At 42.0% G+C, this 21771-nt stretch overlaps 1 protein-coding gene across 1 annotated transcript in view; it reads left to right on the top strand.

Annotated features, from left to right (window-relative positions):
- LOC133562895 (paired box protein Pax-6-like) overlaps window positions 1–21771 on the top strand; it is a 71326-nt gene that overhangs the window by 41904 nt on the left and 7651 nt on the right. The window contains exons 6-10 of the mRNA XM_061916711.1: window positions 1–56; window positions 2496–2578; window positions 13519–13669; window positions 17909–18018; window positions 20206–20344. The exon at window positions 1–56 is cut by the window's left edge and continues 97 nt beyond it. Of these exons, the coding sequence (XP_061772695.1) occupies window positions 1–56; window positions 2496–2578; window positions 13519–13669; window positions 17909–18018; window positions 20206–20344 (539 nt within the window). The remainder of the gene's footprint in view (window positions 57–2495; window positions 2579–13518; window positions 13670–17908; window positions 18019–20205; window positions 20345–21771) is intronic.

Genomic DNA, 21771 nt, shown 5'->3' with positions numbered 1-21771 from the left:
ACTGCAGAGAAACAGAACATCGTTCACACAGGACCAGATAGAAGCACTTGAGAAAGGTTTGCATCTACGTATGAAGTAACATTTCTGACAATACGGCTGTGTAAATGCATTGATATACTATTTATTACACATTAATACATTATCATTGTGTTTTGAACACGGCCCATTTTGAACCACCGAGACCGCCGAGAAAATTGTACATATTTAAATGTTTTGTGTGGTACCCACGGTTATCAGGGTTCATGGCTGATGAGTGATTGATAACCAGGTTTTGTGTTCGTTGCGGATGCGTGTTTTTCGCACAGCACTGCGACTTGCAGAACCGTCATGAACCGCAATGTAAACTGGCAATGTGTGAAAGACCCTTTAGAACAGGGGTGCCCATTACGTCGATCGCGATCGACTGGTCGATCTCGGAGGGTGTGTCAGTCGATCTCAAGCCAGGCATTAAAAAATAGACATAAAAATGAGCAATCATCAATCATACCAAGACTTCACTTTCGTCAGTTGTTTGACATTCTCGGCACCCGAGGATCTTGTGAGATGACGCTGGCTGCTGCGAGCTCATATTTAAGAAAAAAATCACTAACAGGGCGGACGCAGAGAAACACATTTTATTTCTAGAGACTCCGTACCTACTGTCAAAACTCTAAAGACCGACTGCACAGTTCCTGTCTTCACCATAAAAGACCTGTTTCATCCTGCCTGTGCTAACAAAATAAGAGTCTCAGAAAGCTACCAAGCTACGGAGTTTGATGCCAATGTATTTCTCCCCCGCCCTCAGCGACCGCTTTCTCACTTGCTTGCCCACCCGCACACTCACTGACGTCACTCACCTGCTGCCAGACATCAAAGGGCCACACACATATGCTACTCTCATAACAAAGTGTTTAAAAACGAGTATGCAAGTTGGACAAATGAGATGCCAAATCCAACCACTTTCATGTGGTATTGGACAGAAAGGAGGACTTTTTTTTTCCTCCATTTGAAAATGTGGGCGTTATCATCATTACTGTCTGATTCCAATCAATGCAAGTCATCAGAATCAGGTAATACACCAACTTATATTCTTGTCTTCATGAAAGAAAGGAATCTATGTGTGTTAAACATGCTTGTATTATCATTAAACACCATTAACTTGTTAACAAAAATGTCTCTTTCATAAATAAATAAATATAAATTATAAATAGGAATGAGGTAGATCCCCTCGAGTTGGTCAATTGAAAAGTAGCTCGCCTGCAGAAAAAGTGTGAGCACCCCTGCTTTAGAATATCTGTTGTTGCAATTTTGTGTAGAGTTTACATCTTCCTCATGTGCGTGGGTTTTCTCCAGGCTAATTGGAGATTTTAAATTTCCCATTGATGTGAATAACTGTACGTATCTAAGTCCCTCTTTGATTTTGCAATGTCACAATCACACTATTTAAAGCAAATTCAACCAATTTTAATCAATTACCATGAAATACTGATGCGCAAATTATACGATTTTAAAACGTAATCTGATCATTTATGACGATATCAGTAAAAGACAATTGTCGAATTGTTGTTATTCTCTATTATGTCTTGCACCTTTATACAGAAGGACAACCATCTCTACAGCAAACCACCAATCAGGCCTGTATGGTAGAGTGGCTACCATTCTTTCGTAAAAGTTTGCCAAAATCCACCTGAAAGACTCTCGGACCATGAGAAACAACATTTTTGCTCTGATGAGACAAAGATTGAACTCTTTGTCATGAATTCCAGCCATCATGTTTGGAGAAAACCAGGCACCAGTCATCACCAAGCCAATACCATCCCTACAGTGAATCAGCGTGGTGGCATCATCATACTCTGGGGATGTTTTTCAGTGGCAGGAACTGTGGGACTAGTCAGGATAGAGGGAAAGATGAGTGCAGAGACATCCTGGATGAAAACCTGCTCCATAGCGCTCTTGAACTCAGACTGGGGCAACGGTTCATCTTTCAGCAAGACAATGACCTTAAGCACACAGCCAAGGTATTAAAGGAATGGCTACAGGACAACTCTGTAAATGTCCTTGGGTGGCCCAGCCAGAGTCCAAACTTGATCCTGATTAAATATCACTGGAGGGATCTGAAAATAGCTGTGTACCATCCCGCCTGATGGAGCTTCAGGGGTGCTGCAAAAAGGAACAGGCAAAACTGCTCAAATATATACGTGCCAAGCTTGTGGCATCAAAAAGACTTGAGGCTGTAAATGCTGCCAAAGGAACATCAACTGATAATTGAGCAAAGGCCGTGCTGGCTTATGTACATGTGATTTTCCTAGGGTTTTTTCCCCAATATATTTTAAAAAGCTCTAAAAAAAACATTTTCACATAATCATTATGGGTCATATGTTAAAATTTTGAGGACAAAAAAAGACGAATTCCATTTTACAATAAGGCTGTAACATAACATGTGGGAAAAAGTAAAGTGCTGCATTCCCTTTAAATCACTTATCAACTGAATAACACATGTAGTATTTTCTTTTCAGAATTTGAGAGGACACATTATCCTGATGTGTTTGCACGAGAGCGTCTTGCCAACAAAATAGACCTACCAGAGGCACGAATACAGGTATGCCTTTTTGCTTTCATGCTTTTAGTTTATGCATATTTGTGCGCTAGTGTTATTCTTAACCTTCCTCTTGTGTTAGCTTTCTGTTACCATCTCTTATGTTAACGGGTCGGTTTTGACCCATGTCTTAGATCAGCTGTAAAATACACTGAAAACAATTATCTATCATCCAATTTGTTTCTCATCTCTTGGTTACCTTGTTAGGCTTCCTTATCCTTGAAAATATTAGTTTTAATATTTTTGGTTTGGGCCATTGGGCCTTTTTTTTGTCAGTATACCCCTCGGTTTCAAGTTTTAAAAATGGTAAAACGAACAGCAAGAGAATCATATAAATAAAAAAAAGGTTGTTGTGTTACCTAACTATTACTAAGGGGTATTAGAACACATCTCTTAAATAAATGTGTTTTGTTTATTTTTTCATTTTAAGAATTTTAACTATAGTAACATCTATGGCAGGGGTCGGGAACCTTTTTGACTGAGAGAGCCATGAAAGCCAAATATTTCTTAATGTATTTCCGTGAGAGCCATATATTTTTTAACACTGAATACAACTAAATGTGTGCATTTTTAAGTAAGACCAACATTTTTAGAGTTGATAAGTATTTTATTCTTTTTAATAACTGTGTTATTCTGAAGCTAACCAATAATAAATAAAATTTCATATCTGTTGATCATGTTTTTGTTTGGCCATGTGCTGTTTGTCCTTTGGATTCTTTAAGTTCCTGTTTTTTTCCACTCCCTTGTCTGGTTTCTTTGGTTACTCATTTTGTCCATCTGTCTCTGGTGGACAAAATGCCTGCTCACCTGCTTCCCGAGCACTAATCAGAGGCATTATTTAAGCTCGTCTTTGCCAGTCAGTCGCCCTGGCGTCAATGTGATCTTTTCTTGCTCTGTGCTGACTTATTTCATGCCTTGCCATAGTTTCGTGGATCATGCCATGCCAAGTAAGTTTTGTTTGATTTATGTTCATAGTCTGTTTGTGCGTTTGCTTTGTTACTTTGCCCAAGTTGTGCCTCCGCTGTGAGCGATTTTTGTTTGTATCTTTTTTTTGTTTAAATTAAATCATATTTTTACCTAAATGCCATGTCCCGAGTAGTCTGTCTGCCTTCCTGGGGGAACGACCCTGCAGCAAGCTGCGACCCCTCCATCGTGATATAAAAAACTTCTTACCATTAATGCGACTTCTTAAACAGGTGCGGTAGAAAAACGGATGGATGAATTTAAATGCATGAGAATGATTTATATGTTGCACGTTATTTTTAGCACTGTGATTACCAGTGAAATGATTCATAATTATCGTGTTAAGCAATGTCAGCTAAGATTTATCTGAGAGCCAGATGCAGTCATCAAAAGAGCCACATCTGGCTCTAGAGCCATAGGTTCCCTACCCCTGATCTATGGTGTTACAGGTCAATTTCGACCCATATACATTTACTTCAAGAAAAAGGCTAAAAAGTATTTTTTTCAGCAACAGAAATCCAACATCAAACAAACAACAACCAATCAAGCAAATGAAACCAAGAGAAATAGATTACTAGTTCCAAAACTAATAAAAAAAACAAAATCAGAGTGGCAAAAAGTGACACTTTTAGTGTCCGTCTTTTGTTTGTTTTTGTACAGGATAACAAAGTAAAATGAGAATCCACTAAAGCTCACATGATTGGGAGAGGAGCTGGCTGTCAGTGTGTTCAGTTTTGGCTCTTATCATTGCTTTATCATCTTATTTTTATAACTGGGTCGAAACCGACCCTAACAACACCAAGGGCATAATTTCTACCAGAGCATTTTATAATTTAGTGAAAAAAATTAAAATGTTTTATTTTGTTGACAAAGAGGTTCCTGACAAAGTCAAAAAGCTTTGATGCAAAAAAATAAATGTATGTGGTGTTTTTATGCATTTTAAAACTAAAACGGGGTCGGTGCCGACCCTAACACAAGACGAAGGTTAAATTAATTTTGGTTTGAAAAGTTTGATACAGACGGGTTTGTGATGACCACTGTCTACTAACATTTTGAGTGTACTAAAACGTGTGCAAACGTGATAGTTCCCAAAGCTGATCTGCTAAGCTCATGCTTAGAATTGTGTCTCCGAATGGGGGACCTATCATGCAAAACCTGTTTTTGTGTATTTGGGATCTGCACAAGTCCCCAAAATTTGAACTCAAACCATGGCAGAAATATTTATAAAACAATCCTGCCTTCCTCTATACTTCCTCCAATGAGCCGTTTTGAATGTCCAAAATGTTACATCAGCGGATATCTCCATTCAAAGCTCCAATGATTGTCACACACACACACACACACACACACAAGGTGTGGCAAAATATTTATTCTTCATTTGACCCATCACCCTTGATCACCCCCTGGGAGGGGGGCAGTGAGCAGCAGCGGTGGCCGCGCCCGGGAATCATTTTTTGGGGATTTGTCAATAGGCTTACTTGTCTCTATTCTCTTGTTGTGGGACAGACTGACTCATACATGCATGTGCATCCTTAGTTTTAGCCTTTTCTAATACAATGTAGTAGGGTAGTTAGTTCTGTATACTGTTACTGATAGTAATTAATTAAGAACGGTACCATATTGCCTATGACAATGACAGGGTACTTGTTTTTTTTTTTGTTTTTTTATGGTGCGCGTGCTATTGCTGGTCATACAAGCAGAGGGGTATTTTAGGCAATGCACATGTGCAGAGTACTTACAGAGTGTAGAGACAGAAAAGGGAGAATGGGCGTATTTTGGCTTAAAAAGTAACATTAAAGGTGAAGCTATAAACACTGAAGTGCTGCTATGCAATGAGTGCTTTAAAACATCCACAGTCTGCAATGTTTTAGCCACTTCTAAATCACTAATCCTCGCCTCCATGGCAACAAATAAACTACGTTTCTTAAATGTATCCTTCTTGCAGAACGAGGAATGGCTAAACATGCCTCACTACACAACATAGGAGGATACAATAGCTAACCGCTAACAGCAAGATAGCTCTCCTGAATGTAAACAAATGCCATTGGTGGCTCTACACCAGGGGTGCCCACACTTTTTCTGCAGGCGAGCTACTTTTCAATTGACCAACTCGAGGGGATCTACCTCATTTATATATATCATTTATATTTATTCATTTATGAAAGAGACATTTTTGTAAACAAGTTAAATGTGTTTAATGATAATACAAGCATGTGTAACACATATAGATGTCTTTCTTTCACGAAGACAAGAATATAAGTTGGTGTATTACCTGATTCTGATGACTTGCATTGATTGGAATCAGACAGTAATGATGATAACGCCCACATTTTCAAATGGAGGAGAAAAAAAGTTGTCCTTTCTGTACAATACCACATGAAAGTGGTTGGTTTTTGGCATCTAATTCATCCAGCTTCCATACACTTTACAAGAAAAACATTGGCGGCAAATTCCGTAGCTTGCTTGATTGACATTCACGGCACCCGAGGGTCTTGTGAGATGACGCTGGCTGCTGCCAGTTCATTATTATGAAAATATGACCGAGAGGAAGGCGAGAAACACTTTTTATTTCAACAGACTTTCGCGCCGTCCCATCCGTCAAAACTCTAAAGGCCGACTGCACATTTCCTATCTTCACAATAAAAGCCCAGCTGCCTGCGCTAACAAAATAAGAGTCTCGGAAAGCTGGCGTGCACAAGTGATGTGCACGCCAGCTTTCTGAGGGATCGCTTGTGCACGCCAGTTTTCCCAGACTCTGTATTTAGTTAGCGCAGGCAGCATGAAGCAGGGCTTTTATTGTGAAGATAGGAAATGTGCAGTCGGCCTTTAGAGTTTTGACGGAAGGTACGGCGCGAGAGTCTGTTGAAATAAAAAGTGTTTCTCGCCTTCCTCTCGGTCATATTTTCACAATAATGATCTTGCAGCAGCCAGCGTCATCTCACAAGACCCTCCGGTACCGTGAATGTCATTTAAGTGACGTCTTGGTGAAGATTGATGATCACTAATTTTTAGGTCTATTTTTTTTAAAAGCCTGGCTGGAGATCGACTGACACACCCCCCGCGGTCGACTGGTAGCTCGCGATCGACGTAATGGGCACCCCTGGTCTACACAGACATCAACTGTAACAATACCAAATACAGGAGCCCATCCATCCATCCATCCATCCATTTTCTACCGCTTATTCCCTTTTTGGGGTCACGGGGGGCGCTGGTGCCTATCTCAGCTACAATCGGGCGGAAGGCGGGGTACACCCTGGACAAGTCGCCACCTCAACACAGGGCCAACACAGATAGACAGACAACATTCACACACTAGGGCCAATTTTAGTGTTGCCAATCAACCTATCCCCAGGTGCATGTCTCTGGAAGTGGGAGGAAGCCGGAGTACCCGGAGGGAACATGCAAACTCCACACAGAAAGATCCCGAGCCTGGATTTGAACCCAGGACTGCAGGAACTTCGTATTGTGAGGCAGACGCACTAACCCCTCTGCCACCGTGAAGCCTTACAGGAGCCCTATCGGGTCAATATTACAAAAATTACATCAATATTTTTATCATCACAAAATCTTTTGTCGTTTTTTTTATTGTTTATATAGCCAGGAAATACATATGTCCCTTGACACAAAATAACTTTTAAAGTATGACCCTGTAACTACTCGGTATAAGATTGATACCAAAATGTATAGTGCCACCCAAAACTTATGTAAAGTATCCAAACAACAGAAGTACATTTTAACAGAACTGTAGACTGAACATGTTAAAACAGAAAATACAAAATATTAACAGTAAATGAACAAGTAGATGAATAATGTTCTACGGCTTGTTCCTCATAACTTTGACAAAATAATAGAATGGGATATGACACTATGTTTCTGCATATGCCAGCAGCCAAATTAAAAGCCTTTGTTTGTTTACTTACTACTAAAAGAGTAGTTCTTTAGTATGTTTAATATTTTATCCAAGGCCAAAATTGTTCTTCGATTGCAAGAAGAAACATCTAAAATTTAACGTAAGATTTTTTTTTGTGGTGCCCTTCATTTTGAAAAGTCTCGAAATACATTCTGGTACCAGTACTAAAATATTGGTATCAACACAACCGTGCAATGTTAACTGTATGTACATACATTTGTACAGAACATAATGTCATGGCTGTCTTGAGTTTCCAATACTTTCTACAACTCCTGGGACGGCCTGACGCAGTAGGAAAGATGTGGCCATGCGCAACCCGAGGGTTCATCCATCCATCCATCATCTTCCGCTTATCCGAGGTCGGGTCGCGGGGGCAACAGCCTAAGCAGGGAAGCCCAGACTTCCCTCGCCCCAGCCACTTTGTCTAGCTCTTCCCGGGGGATCCTGAGGCGTTCCCAGGCCAGCCGAGAGACATAGTCTTCCCAACGTGTCCTGGGTCTTCCCCGTGGCCTCCTACCGGTTGGACGTGCCCTAAACACCTCCATAGGGAGGCGTTTGGGTGGCATCCTGACCAGATGCCCGAACCACCTCATCTGGCTCCTCTCGATGTGAAGGAGCAGCGGCTTTACTTTGAGTTCCTCCCGGATGGCAGAGCTTCTCACCCTATCTCTAAGAGAGAGCCCCACCACACGGCGGAGGAAACTCATTTCGGCCGCTTGTTCCCGTGATCTTATCCTTTCGGTCATGACCCAAAGCTCATGACCATAGGTGAGAATGGGAACGTAGATCGACCGGTAAATTGAGAGCTTTGCCTTCCGGCTCAGCTCCTTCTTCACCACAACGGATCGGTACAACGTCCACATTACTGAAGACGCCGCACCGATCCGCCTGTCGATCTCACGATCCACTCTTCCCCCACTCGTGAACAAGACTCCTAGGTACTTGAACTCCTCCACTTGGGGAAGGGTCTCCTCCCCAACCCGGAGATGGCATTCCACCCTTTTCCGGGCGAGAACCATGGACTCGGACTTGGAGGTGCTGATTCTCATTCCGGTCGCTTCACACTCGGCTGCAAACCGATCCAGCGAGAGCTGAAGATCCCGGTCAGATGAAGCCATCAGGACCACATCATCTGCAAAAAGCAGAGACCTAATCCTGCGGTCACCAAACCGGAACCCCTCAACGCCTTGACTGCGCCTAGAAATTCTGTCCATTAAAGTTATGAACAGAATCGGTGACAAACCCGAGGGTCCCTGGTTTAATCCCCAGCTATTACAAACCTCGTCACGTCCGTTGTGTCCTTGAGCAAGACACTTCACCCTTGCTCCTGATGGGTGCTGGTTAGCGCCTTGCATGGCAGTTCCCTCCATCAGTGTGTGAATGTGTGTGTGAATGGGTAAATGTGGAAGTAGTGTCAAAGCGCTTTAAGTACCTTGAAGGTAGAAAAGCGCTATGCAAGTACAACCCATTTATCATTATTTTATTTATTTATTTATTTGTGATAGAGTGATAGGAACACATGCTTGTTGGTCACAAAAAACATTCATGAAGTTTGGTTCTTTTATGAATTTTTTCATGAGTCTACTAAAAATGTGACCAAATCTGCGGGTCAAAAGTATACATACAGCAATGTTACTACTTGGTTACATGTCTCTTGGCAATTTTCACTGCAATAAGGCGCTTTTGGTAGCCATCTACAAGCTTCTGGCAAGCTTTTGGTTGAATATTCGACCACTCTTGACAAAATTGGTGCAGTTCAGCTAAATGTGTTGGTTTTCTGACATGGACTTGTTTCTTTAGCATTGTCCACACATTTAAGTCAGGACTTTGGGAAGGCCATTCTAAAATCTTAGTTCTAGCCTTATTTAACGTGTTAAATGATCTTTGTGACCAAAAAGTATGTGCTCCAATCACTCCATCACAAAAAAATAAGAGTTGTAAATATTATTGGAAACTCAAGACAGCCATGACTTTATGTTCTGTACAAGTGTATGTAAACTGTATATGTTAATTTGATATATATTGTTTTAATTTACAAGCGAAACTCTAAAAATTTGAATATCGTGCAAAAGTTCATTCATGTCAGCAATTCAACTTAAAATGTGAATATAATATGTGATATAAACTCATGAGATACAACGTGAGACACAGTCGTGGTCAACAGTTACACTTGAGTTTCCATTCATTTTTACAACTCTTATTTTTTTTGTGGTAGCGTGATTAGAGCACATACTTGTTCGTCACAAAAAACATACGTGACATTTAGTTATTTTATGAATGTATTATGGGTCCACTGAAAACAAGACCAAATAAGCTTGGTCGAAAGTATACATACAGCAATGTGGAAGTCTTGGATCCGCTTGAACTGAACTCTCGCGGCTGTGTTGGAGCCACTATGGATTGAACTTTCACAGTATCATGTTAGACCCGCTCGACATCCATTGCTTTCGGTCCCCTAGAGGGAGGGGGTTGCCCACATCTGAGGTCCTCTCCAAGGTTTCTCATAGTCAGCATTGTCACTGGCGTCCCACTGGATGTGAATTCTCCCTGCCCACTGGGTGTGAGTTTTCCTTGCCCTTTTGTGGGTTCTTCCGAGGATGTTGTAGTCGTAATGATTTGTGCAGTCCTTTGAGACATTTGTGATTTGGGGCTATATAAATAAACATTGATTGATTGAGCAATGTTAATATTTTGTTACATGTCCCTTGGTAAGTTTCACTGCAACAAGGAACTTCTGGTAGCCATCCACAAGCTTCTGGCAAGCTTCTAGTTTAATTTTTGACCACTCTTCTTGACAAAATTGGCACAGTTCAGCTAAATTTGTTGGTTTTCTGACATGGACTTGTTTCTTCAGCATTGTCCACAAGTTTAAGTTGGAAGGCAATTCTAAAGCGTTAATTCTAGCCTGATTTAACTATTCTTTTACCACTTTTGACGTGTGTTTGGGGTCATTGTCCTGTTGGAACACCCAATTGCGCCCAAGACCCAACAGGCCTAGAGCATAATTCTACCACCACCATGCTTGTTGGTAGGATGGTGTTCCTGGGTGTTGTGGCCAAACAACTACATTTTTGTTTCATCTGGCCACATAACTGTCCTCCAGAAGGTCGTATCTTTACCCATGGAACACAAATTGATATGTTTGGCCACAATACCCAGCAATATGTTAGGAGGAGAAAAGGTGAGCCTTTTAATCCCAGGAATACCAATCCTACCGTCAAGCATAGTGGTGGTAGTATTCTGCCCTGGGCCTGTTTTGCTGGCAATGGAACTGGTGCTTTACAGAGAGTAAATTGGACAATGAAAAAAGGAGGTTTACTTCCAAATTCTTCATGACAACCTAAAACCATCAGCCCGTAGTTTGGGTCTTGGACTTGTAGATGGCTACCAAAAGTGCCTTATTGCAGTGAAACTTGCCAAGGGACATGTAACCAAATATTAACATTGCTGTATGTATGCATTTGACTCAGCAGATTTGGTCAAATTTTCAGAAGACCCATAATAAATTCATAAAAGAACCAAACTTCATGATTTTTTTGTTTTTTGTGACAAACAAGTATGTGTTCCAATCATTATATCACAACCTGCAATAGCTGGTTGAGAAATGTTGTTCTTAAACTGTCGGACAATTTGCTCACGCATTATTTCACAGAATGGTAACTCTCACCCCATCCTTGTTTGTGAATGACTGAACATTTCATGGAAGCTGCTTTAATACCCAATCATGGCACCCGCCTGTTCCCAATTAGCCTGTTCACCTGTGGGGTGTTCAAAATAAGTGTTTGATGAGCATTCCTCCACTTTTTCAGTCATTTTCGCCACTTGTGCCAGCTTTTGAAAACTTTTTAAACATGTTGCAGGCATCAAATTCCAAATGCAAAAAATAACACATTTTACCAGTTCAAACATAATGTATCTTGTTTTTGCAGTCTCTTCAATTGAATACAAGCTGAAAAGGATTTGCAAATCATTGTATTCTGTTTTTATTTACAATTTACACAACGTGCCAACGTCACTGGCTTCAGGCTTTGTAATTAAATCATGAGGTATCCAATTGTTTCCACAAGCTGTGTGCCGATTGATCACCGATCAGTATTTTGGTAGCGGCACCTGATTCTCACCAAGACACAGGATATAGTTTGCAGAAAGCCGCAAAGGGCTTTATTGCACAGGTCCTTTTCGGAAAGGGCAGGGTGTGGAAGTATCAAACTTAAAGTCTCAATTAACCAACATAAATCTCTCTCATCTGGGGTCCTTCACACTGCACACTTCCTTAAACCCTCCATCATCCATCCATCATCTTCCGCTTATCCGAGGTCGGGTCGTGGGGGCAACAGCCTAAGCATGGAAACCCAGACTTCCCTCTCCCCAGCCACTTCGTCTAGCTCTTCCCGGGGGATCCCGAGGCGTTCCCAGGCCAGCCGGGAGACATAGTCTTCCCAACGTGTCCTGGGTCTTCCCCGTGGCCTCCTACCGGTTGGACGTGCCCTAAACACCTCCCTAGGGAGGCGTTCGGGTGGCATCCTGACCAGATGCCCAAACCACCTCATCTGGCTCCTCTCGATGTGAAGGAGCAGCGGCTTTACTTTGAGTTCCTCCCGGATGGCAGAGCTTCTCACCCTATCTCTAAGGGAGAGCCCCGCCACACGGCGGAGGAAACTCATTTTGGCTGCTTGTACCCGTGATCTTATCCTTTCGGTCATGACCCGAAGCTCATGACCATAGGTGAGGATGGGAACGTAGATCGACCGGTAAATTGAGAGCTTTGTCTTCCGGCTCAGCTCCTTCTTCACCACAACGGATCGGTACAACGTCCGCATTACTGAAGACGCCGCACCGATCCGCCTGTCGATCTCACGATCCACTCTTCCCTCACTCGTGAACAAGACTCCTAGGTACTTGAACTCCTCCACTTGGGGCAGGGTCTCCTCTCCAACCCGGAGATGGCATTCCACCCTTTTCCGGGCGAGAACCATGGACTCGGACTTGGAGGTGCTGATTCTCATTCCGGTCGCTTCACACTCGGCTGCAAACCGATCCAGCGAGAGCTGAAGATCCCGGTCAGATGAAGCCATCAGGACCACATCATCTGCAAAAAGCAGAGACCTAATCCTGCGGTTACCAAACCGGAACCCCTCAACGCCTTGACTGCGCCTAGAAATTCTGTCCATAAAAGTTATGAACAGAATCGGTGACAAAGGACAGCCTTGGCGGAGTCCAACCCTCACTGGAAAAGCACATGTAGACTGGTTGGGCAAACTCCCATGCACCCTCAAGAATCCTGCCGAGAGTATAGAGCTGGTCCACAGTTCCACGACCAGGACGAAAACCACACTGTTCCTCCTGAATCCGACGTTCGACTATCCGGCGTAGCCTCCTCTCCAGTACACCTGAATAAATCTTACCGGGAAGGCTGAGGAGTGTGATCCCACGATAGTTGGAACACACCCTCCGGTCCCCGTTCTTAAAGAGATGAACCACCTTCCCGGTCTGCCAATCCAGAGGTACCGCCCCCGATGTCCACGCGATGCTGCAAAGTCTTGTCAACCAAGACTTCCTTAAACGTCCTAGGTATTTGCCTATCAAACAAGAGAAACATAATATCAAAAAGTATTTTACCAGAAACGTCATTAATGGGGAAATAGTGGATGTCTCAGCTTACCGCCTGATGCACCTGCCTTGACACAGAGGAGAGCCAGACCTGAATGAGGCAGAGTTAAGAAAAGTTTGTAGCTTTCCCCACCTGGCCGCACAGTTGGTGCCACTTCAGGCTGATTGAGTAGGTTCAACGGTATGTAGCGCCCCTCGATGATGCGGCCTAGGCTGGGGCATTGGGCGTAGGCACCTCCCCTGTGAGGTGCCTACCTGACCGGTGGTGCTTGAGTTAGACTATATATATGAATATAAATAAGTTTGTTTAATATTTTCTGAAAAGTAGTCATTTGTTTTAAAGTATCTCTGCACGTGCTGGGCTTGAACCGGCAACCACATTTTCACATATTCTTTGAGCCAAAATAGCACTTCTCTTAACATTGGACTAAGGGTTTTCTCTATTTTTTAACATTCATAGGTTTGGTTTTCCAACAGAAGAGCAAAGTGGAGAAGAGAAGAGAAGTTGAGGAATCAACGGCGTCAAGTGTCCAACTCTTCCAACCATATTCCCATCAGCAGTAGTTTTAATGCCAGTGTTTACCAACCTCTACCACAAACTACAACACCAGGTACTGCTCATGGAAAATACTAAGCACTGCAAAATAACTCATAAATATTATAATAACACTGAGGGACCACAGGATAAGAGTGCATTTGGTTTTGTAATGTATCTAATACCTTGAAAAACTTCTATTGTGTAAAAGGGTCGCCCACTGAAATCAATCAATCAATCAATGTTTACTTATATAGCCCTAAATCACTAGTGTCTCAAAGGGCTGCACAAACCACTACAACATCCTCCGTAGGCCCACATAAGGGCAAGGAAAACTCACACCCAGTGGGACGTCGGTGACAATGATGACTATGAGAACCTTGGAGAGGAGGAAAGCAATGGATGTCGAGCGGGTCTAACATGATACTGTGAGAGTTCAATCCACAATGGATCCAACACAGTCGCGAGAGTCCAGTCCAAAGCGGATCCAACACAGCAGCGAGAGTCCTGTTCACAGCGGAGCCAGCAGGAAACCATCACAAGCGGAGGCGGATCAGCAGCGCAGAGATGTCCCCAGCCGATACACAGGCGAGCAGTACATGGCCACCGGATCGGACCGGACCCCCTCCACAAGGGAAAGTGGGACATAGAAGAAAAGGAAAACAAACGGCAGATCAACTGGTCTAAAAAGGGAGTCTATTTAAAGGCTAGAGTATACAAATGAGTTTTAAGGTGAGACTTAAATGCTTCTACTGAGGTGGCATCTCAAACTGTTACCGGGAGTGCATTCCAGAGTACTGGAGCCCGAACGGAAAACGCTCTATAGCCCGCAGACTTTTTTTGGGCTTTGGGAATCACTAATAAGCCGGAGTCCTTTGAAATGAATTCAAATTCATATAATCGGTGCTTGGCCCCACTAAAACAATGAAAAAAGAAAACAATACAATAGTTTTATAAAGTAATATCATACAGCATTTTGTAGCCTGTATGTTACTCCAATAAAGCACTGCACAAGTACTAAGTAAAACAGTGAATAATATGTCTGAGCTAGAACAGAAGAAATTACATTCGGGTGGAGAGTAATGAAGACTGAACACAGGATTTAAGTTTAAATGCTACCAAATTATATTAAAGAATAATAGGAAAAATTAACAACAAAAACAGACATGTAAATCTAAATAGCCATTCACATTTTCAACAAAGACACAGAACATTCATTATTTACAATCTGATACAGTACTTGATTCAGTCCTTGTTTCTACCAAAGATGGTAACAGGAGTTTAGAGTTCGTTAAACGGTCCTGCAAAGTCCACGTTGTGGTGGCATGTGTCCGGAGGGATTTTAGTGAAGGGACGGGGGAAAAGTGGAGGTTCAGGAGGACCGAAATGAACACGTTGCGTTATGGTAAACAAAGGGAAAAACAGAGCGGCTACCCGCCCGGTGCTCGGTTGGGTGGATTCAGTTCAGTTGGTTTAGTTCCAGGCATAAAGCTTCAGACTCTAGTTTAGTTCCAGGCATAAAGCTTCAGACTCTAGTTCAGGCTCTAGCTCGCCATCCAACGTGGCCTGTATAACAAGGACAGGACCAGTCAATTTTCCAGTGCGCACACAAAAATACATTCAAATACTAAATACTAAATAATACTACTGTATTCAAATAGCAAGTATATTCCTTAATATTGTACAATAAATAATTCTTAAATCCAATTAGAATAAATAATATAATAATTGTTAGATCAAAATATTCCTTCTCTAATAGTATCAAAATGTAAACATTGCATCCACAAATATGGTGCAAAACAGACACAGTGGTTGACTAGACTGCATCATAAAGTGCCTTGGATGCATAGCACTAAACCATCCATCCATCCATCCATCTTCTTCCACTTACCCGAGGTCGGGTCGCGGGGGCAACAACCTAAGCAGGGAAACCCAGACTTCCCTTTCCCCAGCCACTTCGTCTAGCTCTTCCCGGGGGATCCCGAGGCGTTCCCAGGCCAGCCGGGAGATATAGTCTTCCCAACGTGTCCTGGGTCTTCCCCGTGGCCTCCTACCGGTTGGACGTGCCCTAAACACCTCCCTAGGGAGGCGTTCGGGTGGCATCCTGACCAGATGCCCGAACCACCTCATCTGGCTCCTCTCCATGTGAAGGAGCAGCGGCTTTACTTTGAGTCCCTCCCGGATGGCAGAGCTTCTCACCCTATCTCTAAGGGAGAGCCCCGCCACACGGCGGCGGAAACTCATTTCGGCCGCTTGTACCCGTGATCTTATCCTTTCGGTCATGACCCAAAGCTCATGACCATAGGTGAGGATGGGAACATAGATCGACCGGCAAATTGAGAGTTTTGCCTTCCGGCTCAGCTCCTTCTTCACCACAACGGATCGGTACAATGTCCGCATTACTGAAGACGCCGCACCGATCCGCCTGTCGATCTCACGATCCACTCTTCCCTCACTCATGAACAAGACTCCTAGGTACTTGAGCTCCTCCACTTGGGGCAGCGTCTCCTCCCCAACCCGGAGATGGCATTCCACCCTTTTCCGGGCGAGAACCATGGACTCGGACTTGGAGGTGCTGATTCTCATTCCGGTCGCTTCACACTCGGCTGCAAACCGATCCAGTAAGAGCTGAAGATCCCGGTCTGATGAAGCCATCAGGACCACATCATCTGCAAAAAGCAGAGACCCAATCCTGCGGTCACCAAACCGGAACCCCTCAACGCCTTGACTGCGCCTAGAAATTCTGTCCATAAAAGTCATGAACAGAATCGGTGACAAAGGACAGCCTTGGCGGAGTCCAACCCTCACTGGAAATGTGTTCGACTTACTGCTGGCAATGCGGACCAAGCTCTGGCACTGATCGTACAGGGAGCGGACCGCCACAATATGACAGTCCGATACCCCATACTCTCTGAGCACTCCCCACAGGACTTCCCGAGGGACACGGTCGAATGCCTTCTCCAAGTCCACAAAGCACATGTAGACTGGTTGGGCAAACTCCCATGCACCCTCAAGAACCCTGTTGAGAGTATAGAGCTGGTCCACAGTTCCACGACCAGGACGAAAACCACACTGTTCCTCCTGAATCCGAGGTTCGACTATCCGGCGTAGCCTCCTCTCCAGTACACCTGAATAAACCTTACCGGGAAGGCTGAGGAGTGTGATCCCGCGATAGTTGGAACACATCCTCCGGTTCCCCTTCTTAAAGAGAGGAACCACCACCCCGGTTTGCCAATCCAGAGGTACCGCCCCCGATGTCCAAGACTCTGCAGCACTAAACCATCAAGCAAATAAAACAACCCAAGAATAATCAGACAATTGTTGACAGTGATAACGTTTTCATTGAGTTAAAGGCCTACTGAAATGAGATTTTCTTATTCAAACAGGGTTCCAGGTTCAATCCCCGCTTCCGACATCCTAGTCACTGCTGTTGTATCCTTGGGCAAGACACTTTACCCAGCTGCTCCCGGTGCCACCCACCCTGGTTTAAATGTAACATAGACATTGCGTTTCACTATGTAAAGCGCTTTGAGTCACTTGAGAAAAGTGCTATATAAAAATAGTTCACTTCTCTTCACTTAGCATCAATTTTGTTTAGTATTGAGCTAACATGACCTTACAAAGGCAACAGTGAGGTCTTAAGAGGCATGTAGCATATAAAAAACTTTTGCAAATAACTTTAAAAATAAAAAATTTAATAGAATTTAACAAAACACAGCTTGTGGGAATTACACAAGAATGTAACATTTCGTAACATTTTTAAACTTTTAAGAAGCTTTGTCATCTACCTAGAAAATATACCATGCAAAAGGTTGTTTCCATTTAAGGTTAAAAAAAAGAAATGACGGACTCATACAAGCAACATAAGATATTTCGAACCTCCTTTTGATATAATGTTGATGTTCATTGCTTACGAACAGCTCACAGCTTATGAAAATCTTATATTGAAAATCTCGGAAAATGTGGTGTTGTTTTTTTTAACTTTAACATGATTAGTGCACTTATATTAAATAACGGCTTGACTTACATCACTTGGCATGTCATGACTTTATATCACATATTAGTTTCACATCTGAAGTTTAATTGCTGACATGAATGGACTTTTTCACGATTCAAAAAGCATGTTGCGTAATGACGTCATTCACACTCAGAAAAACTGCTAAGAGGATCGCTCGACAAACTGGCAAGCGATTCCAAGGAACTGATACACCAAGAACCAGTTCTTTTCAGAACCAGTTTTCGATTCCCATCCCTAGTTATTTGTGTAATTCTTTTGACTGATCCCCTCTTTTGAAATTGTTCTTTGTATTTTTAGTGTCCTTCTCATCAGGATCATTGTTAGGGAGGTCGGACTCGGTTCTGTCAAGCAGCTACAGCCTACCAGCCATGCCAAACTTTAGCATGACGGCCAGCCTACCCATGCAAGTAAGATTTTTGTGTTTAGATATTACCAACAATTGATCGCATTAAACCCTGTGGCTTAATAACACCTACCAGAGTTCACTCAAAACTTGGGAGACAAACATTTTTGCAGTAAATTCAAAAACACCAGTACTCCTGTTGTATAGAGGAACTTTAAACACTGGCGGATTCTTGCATTGATGTTTTAACCTTGCTAGCAAACAAAACACAGGGGCAAACTTGTTATTTACATAAATTAGGTGTTTTTTCTGGCACCCATTTGCAGAGGTGGGTAGTAACGCGCTACATTTACTCCGTTACATCTACTTGAGTAACTTTTGGGATAAATTGTACTTCTAAGAGTAGTTTTTATGCAACATACTTTTACTTTTACTTGAGTAAATTTATAGAGAAGAAACGCTACTTTTACTCCGCTCCATTTATCTGCAATCAGGTCGCTACTCGCTACTTTTTTTTTATCGATCTGTTAATGCACGCTTTGTTTGTTTTGATTTTGTCAGACACACATTCAAAGTAGGAACTACGCATGCTTGCGTTTCACCAATCAAATGCAGTCACTAGTGACGTTAGACCAATCAAACAGAGCCAGGTGGTCACGTGACCGTCACACGTAGAACCCGACATGTTGAAAAACTTATGCGGGTGTTACCATTTAGTGGTCAACTGTACGGAATATGTACTGTACTGTGCAATATACAAATAAAAGTTTCAATCAATCAACCAATCAATCAAAAGTGTAAAGGAAAAAAGACACTTTTTATTTCAACCGTACTTCCCGTCACAAGCCTAAAGACTGATCGCACAGTTCCTGTCTTCACAATAAAAGTGCCGCTCCATCGCGCCTGCGCTAACAAAAAAAGAGTCTCCGAAAGCCAGCGCAATCAAGCTAGCAAGCTACGGAGTTTGCCGCCAATGTATTTCTTGTAAAGTGTATAAAAACGAATATGGAAGCTGGACAAATAAGATGCCAAAAACCAACGACTTTCATGTGGTATTAGACAGGAAGGAGGAACTTTTTTTCTCCTCCATTTGAAAACCGGGACTTATCAGCACTATACTGTCTGATTCCAATCAAAGCAAGTCATCAGAATCAGGTAATACACCAACTTATATTCTTGTCTTCATTAAAGATAGGAATCTATATGTTAAACATGCATGTATATTCATTAAAACACCTTTAACATGTCAACAAAAACGGCGAAATAAATAAATATAAATTATATACAGTATATATAAAAGTATATATATATATGATATGTGTGTATGTATATATATATATATATATATATATATATATATATATATATATATATATATATATATATATATATATATATGTGTGTGTATGTGTGTGTATGTATATATGAGGTAGATTACCTCGACTTGGTCATTTATTAAGTAATTGATTAACGTTGAAAAACTTATTGGGGTGTTACCATTTAGTGGTCAATTGTACGGAATATGTACTGTACTGCAATCTACTAATACAAGTTTCAATCAATCAATCAATCAATCAATGCCTACTTTGCCTATGTTGCTGTTAAGTTATTGTGGCTCAATGTGCCTTAATTTTTTTTATTTTAATGTATCATTATTTAATATATAATATTGTTTTAGTTGCTTAAGAAATATTCCTGGCTCTGAATTTGCTCATTGCTATTTTTATGTTTTTGTGCATTATTTGTTGCCGTAATCATTAAACGGACAGGTTACTCATCAGTTACTCAGTACTTGAGTAGTTTTTTCACAACATACTTTTTACTTTTACTCAAGTAAATATTTGGGTGACTACTCCTTACTTTTACTTGAGTAATAAATCTCTAAAGTAACAGTACTCTTACTTGAGTACAATTTCTGGCTACTCTACCCACCTCTGTCCATTTGAGTCCTCTACCTGTAAGAAAACACTAGATGACAACTGTGGACAGCACAGTTATTATTATCAACAAAGCAAAAATGTGTACTGGTAAATACTGGCATTGATTCCCAGGTACAAGAAATGTGTACTATATTAGTGCAAATGTGCAAGGTACCCAACCCTAGTCCAGATAAACGTCCCCAAATTTACCAAATACAGTTTCTTCGCACATGTAATTCTGTCCAACTTGGCATTAGCCTCGAAATGCTCTTGCTGTGTTCTGGTGTTCATTCGTACAGTTTTAATGAAGTTGTATTAATCTGTACTTTCAGACATCTAGTCAGACTTCGTACTCATGCATGCTGCCCACCAGCTCAGGTGGAAATGGAAGAAGTTATGAGACCTACACTCCTCCACATATGCAAGCACACATGAACAACCAGTCACTGACCTCTTCGACATCGTCAACAGGTAAACCCACGTTATTTGCTCACCTCGGTCAGATAATATACATCTAAATAAAATTTGAATATCATGAAATAATTGTATCACTTGTTTGAATAAGAGAAAGCGACAGTTTGACACTGAGTGGAATATTTCAAGCATAAATATCTTGCAATTTTGCAAGCTTTCAGATACTGGTCATCTATTACGCTCAAAATAGCTGCAGGTTTGACACAGTAGGCTACACAATTATGGGGAAGATTGAAGACTTGACAGATATCCAGAAGACAGTCCTGAAACCCTTTTCAACCAACATTTCAGGAAGTTCAGGTTCCCGGAACCTATAGTTCGTGGAACAATAGCTTTCTGTACACGTGTGTGGTTCGTGTTTCCACCACATTTCACAGTTCAGGGTAGTTTATAGTAATCTGGCTGATGACCTATGGATGAGTGGTACAGTTCATTTCTATGTTGATGTAAATATACAGACAATAATAAGTCGTATTTATCTTACTAAAATGTAAGGGAATAAAATACAGACCATCCATCCATCCATTTTCTACCGCTTATTCCCTTTTGGGGTAGCGGGGAGCGCTGGCGCCTATCTCAGCTACAATCGGGCGGAAGGCGGGGTACACCCTGGACAAGTCGCCACCTCATAGCAGGGCCAACACAGATAGACAGACAACATTCACACACTAGGGACCATTTAGTGTTGCCAATCAACCTATCCCCAGGTGCATGTCTTTGGAAGTGGGAGGAAGCCGGAGTACCCGGAGGGAACCCACGCATTCACGGGGAGAACATGCAAACTCCACACAGAAAGATCCCGAGCCTGGATTTGAACCCAGGACTGCAGGAACTTCGTATTGTGAGGCAGACGCACTAACCCCTCTCCCACCGTGAAGCCCAAATACAGACCAATACAATACAAAAAAAATATGATTTAAAAACAAAATGTGCCAAATTTTCCATAAAAAATCAACAAGGCTTTTTTCTACAGTGTCTAAGGGTCAGAAATCTGTCCTTTAAGTAAGTGATTCATTCATGAGGACTAAGCGAGTCCTTATGGTCCATTTCTGTTGCAAATAACAATATGACAACAGGAACACATCAGATTTGGTGTTAGCTTGTTAACATTAGCATTCAGATCAATCGGGTTGAGGTTAAAAACAACACAAAAGACATGTCACTGACTACTTTTACAACGTGTAACAATGTAAGTAGTGAATATTTAATTACAGCTGAGTTAAAGCAGAAACAACAGCGTTCGACAGCTCAGCCTGCCCTCAAACGTTCCTCAGGAATGTTCAAAAGTACCACCTTGCTACTAGGAACTAAAATAGTTCATGTGGAACTTAATTTACCGGCCTAATTTTTGGTGGCAACAACTGGGGGCATTTCATTTACCGTATTTTCCGGACTATAAGGCGAACTTAATATCCTTTCATTTT

Source organism: Nerophis ophidion, linkage group LG12 (assembly GCF_033978795.1).
Source record: "Nerophis ophidion isolate RoL-2023_Sa linkage group LG12, RoL_Noph_v1.0, whole genome shotgun sequence".
NCBI lineage: Eukaryota > Metazoa > Chordata > Actinopteri > Syngnathiformes > Syngnathidae > Nerophis > Nerophis ophidion.
Note: the sequence above shows the minus strand (reverse complement) of the source record. Positions and strands in the feature narration are given on the sequence as shown.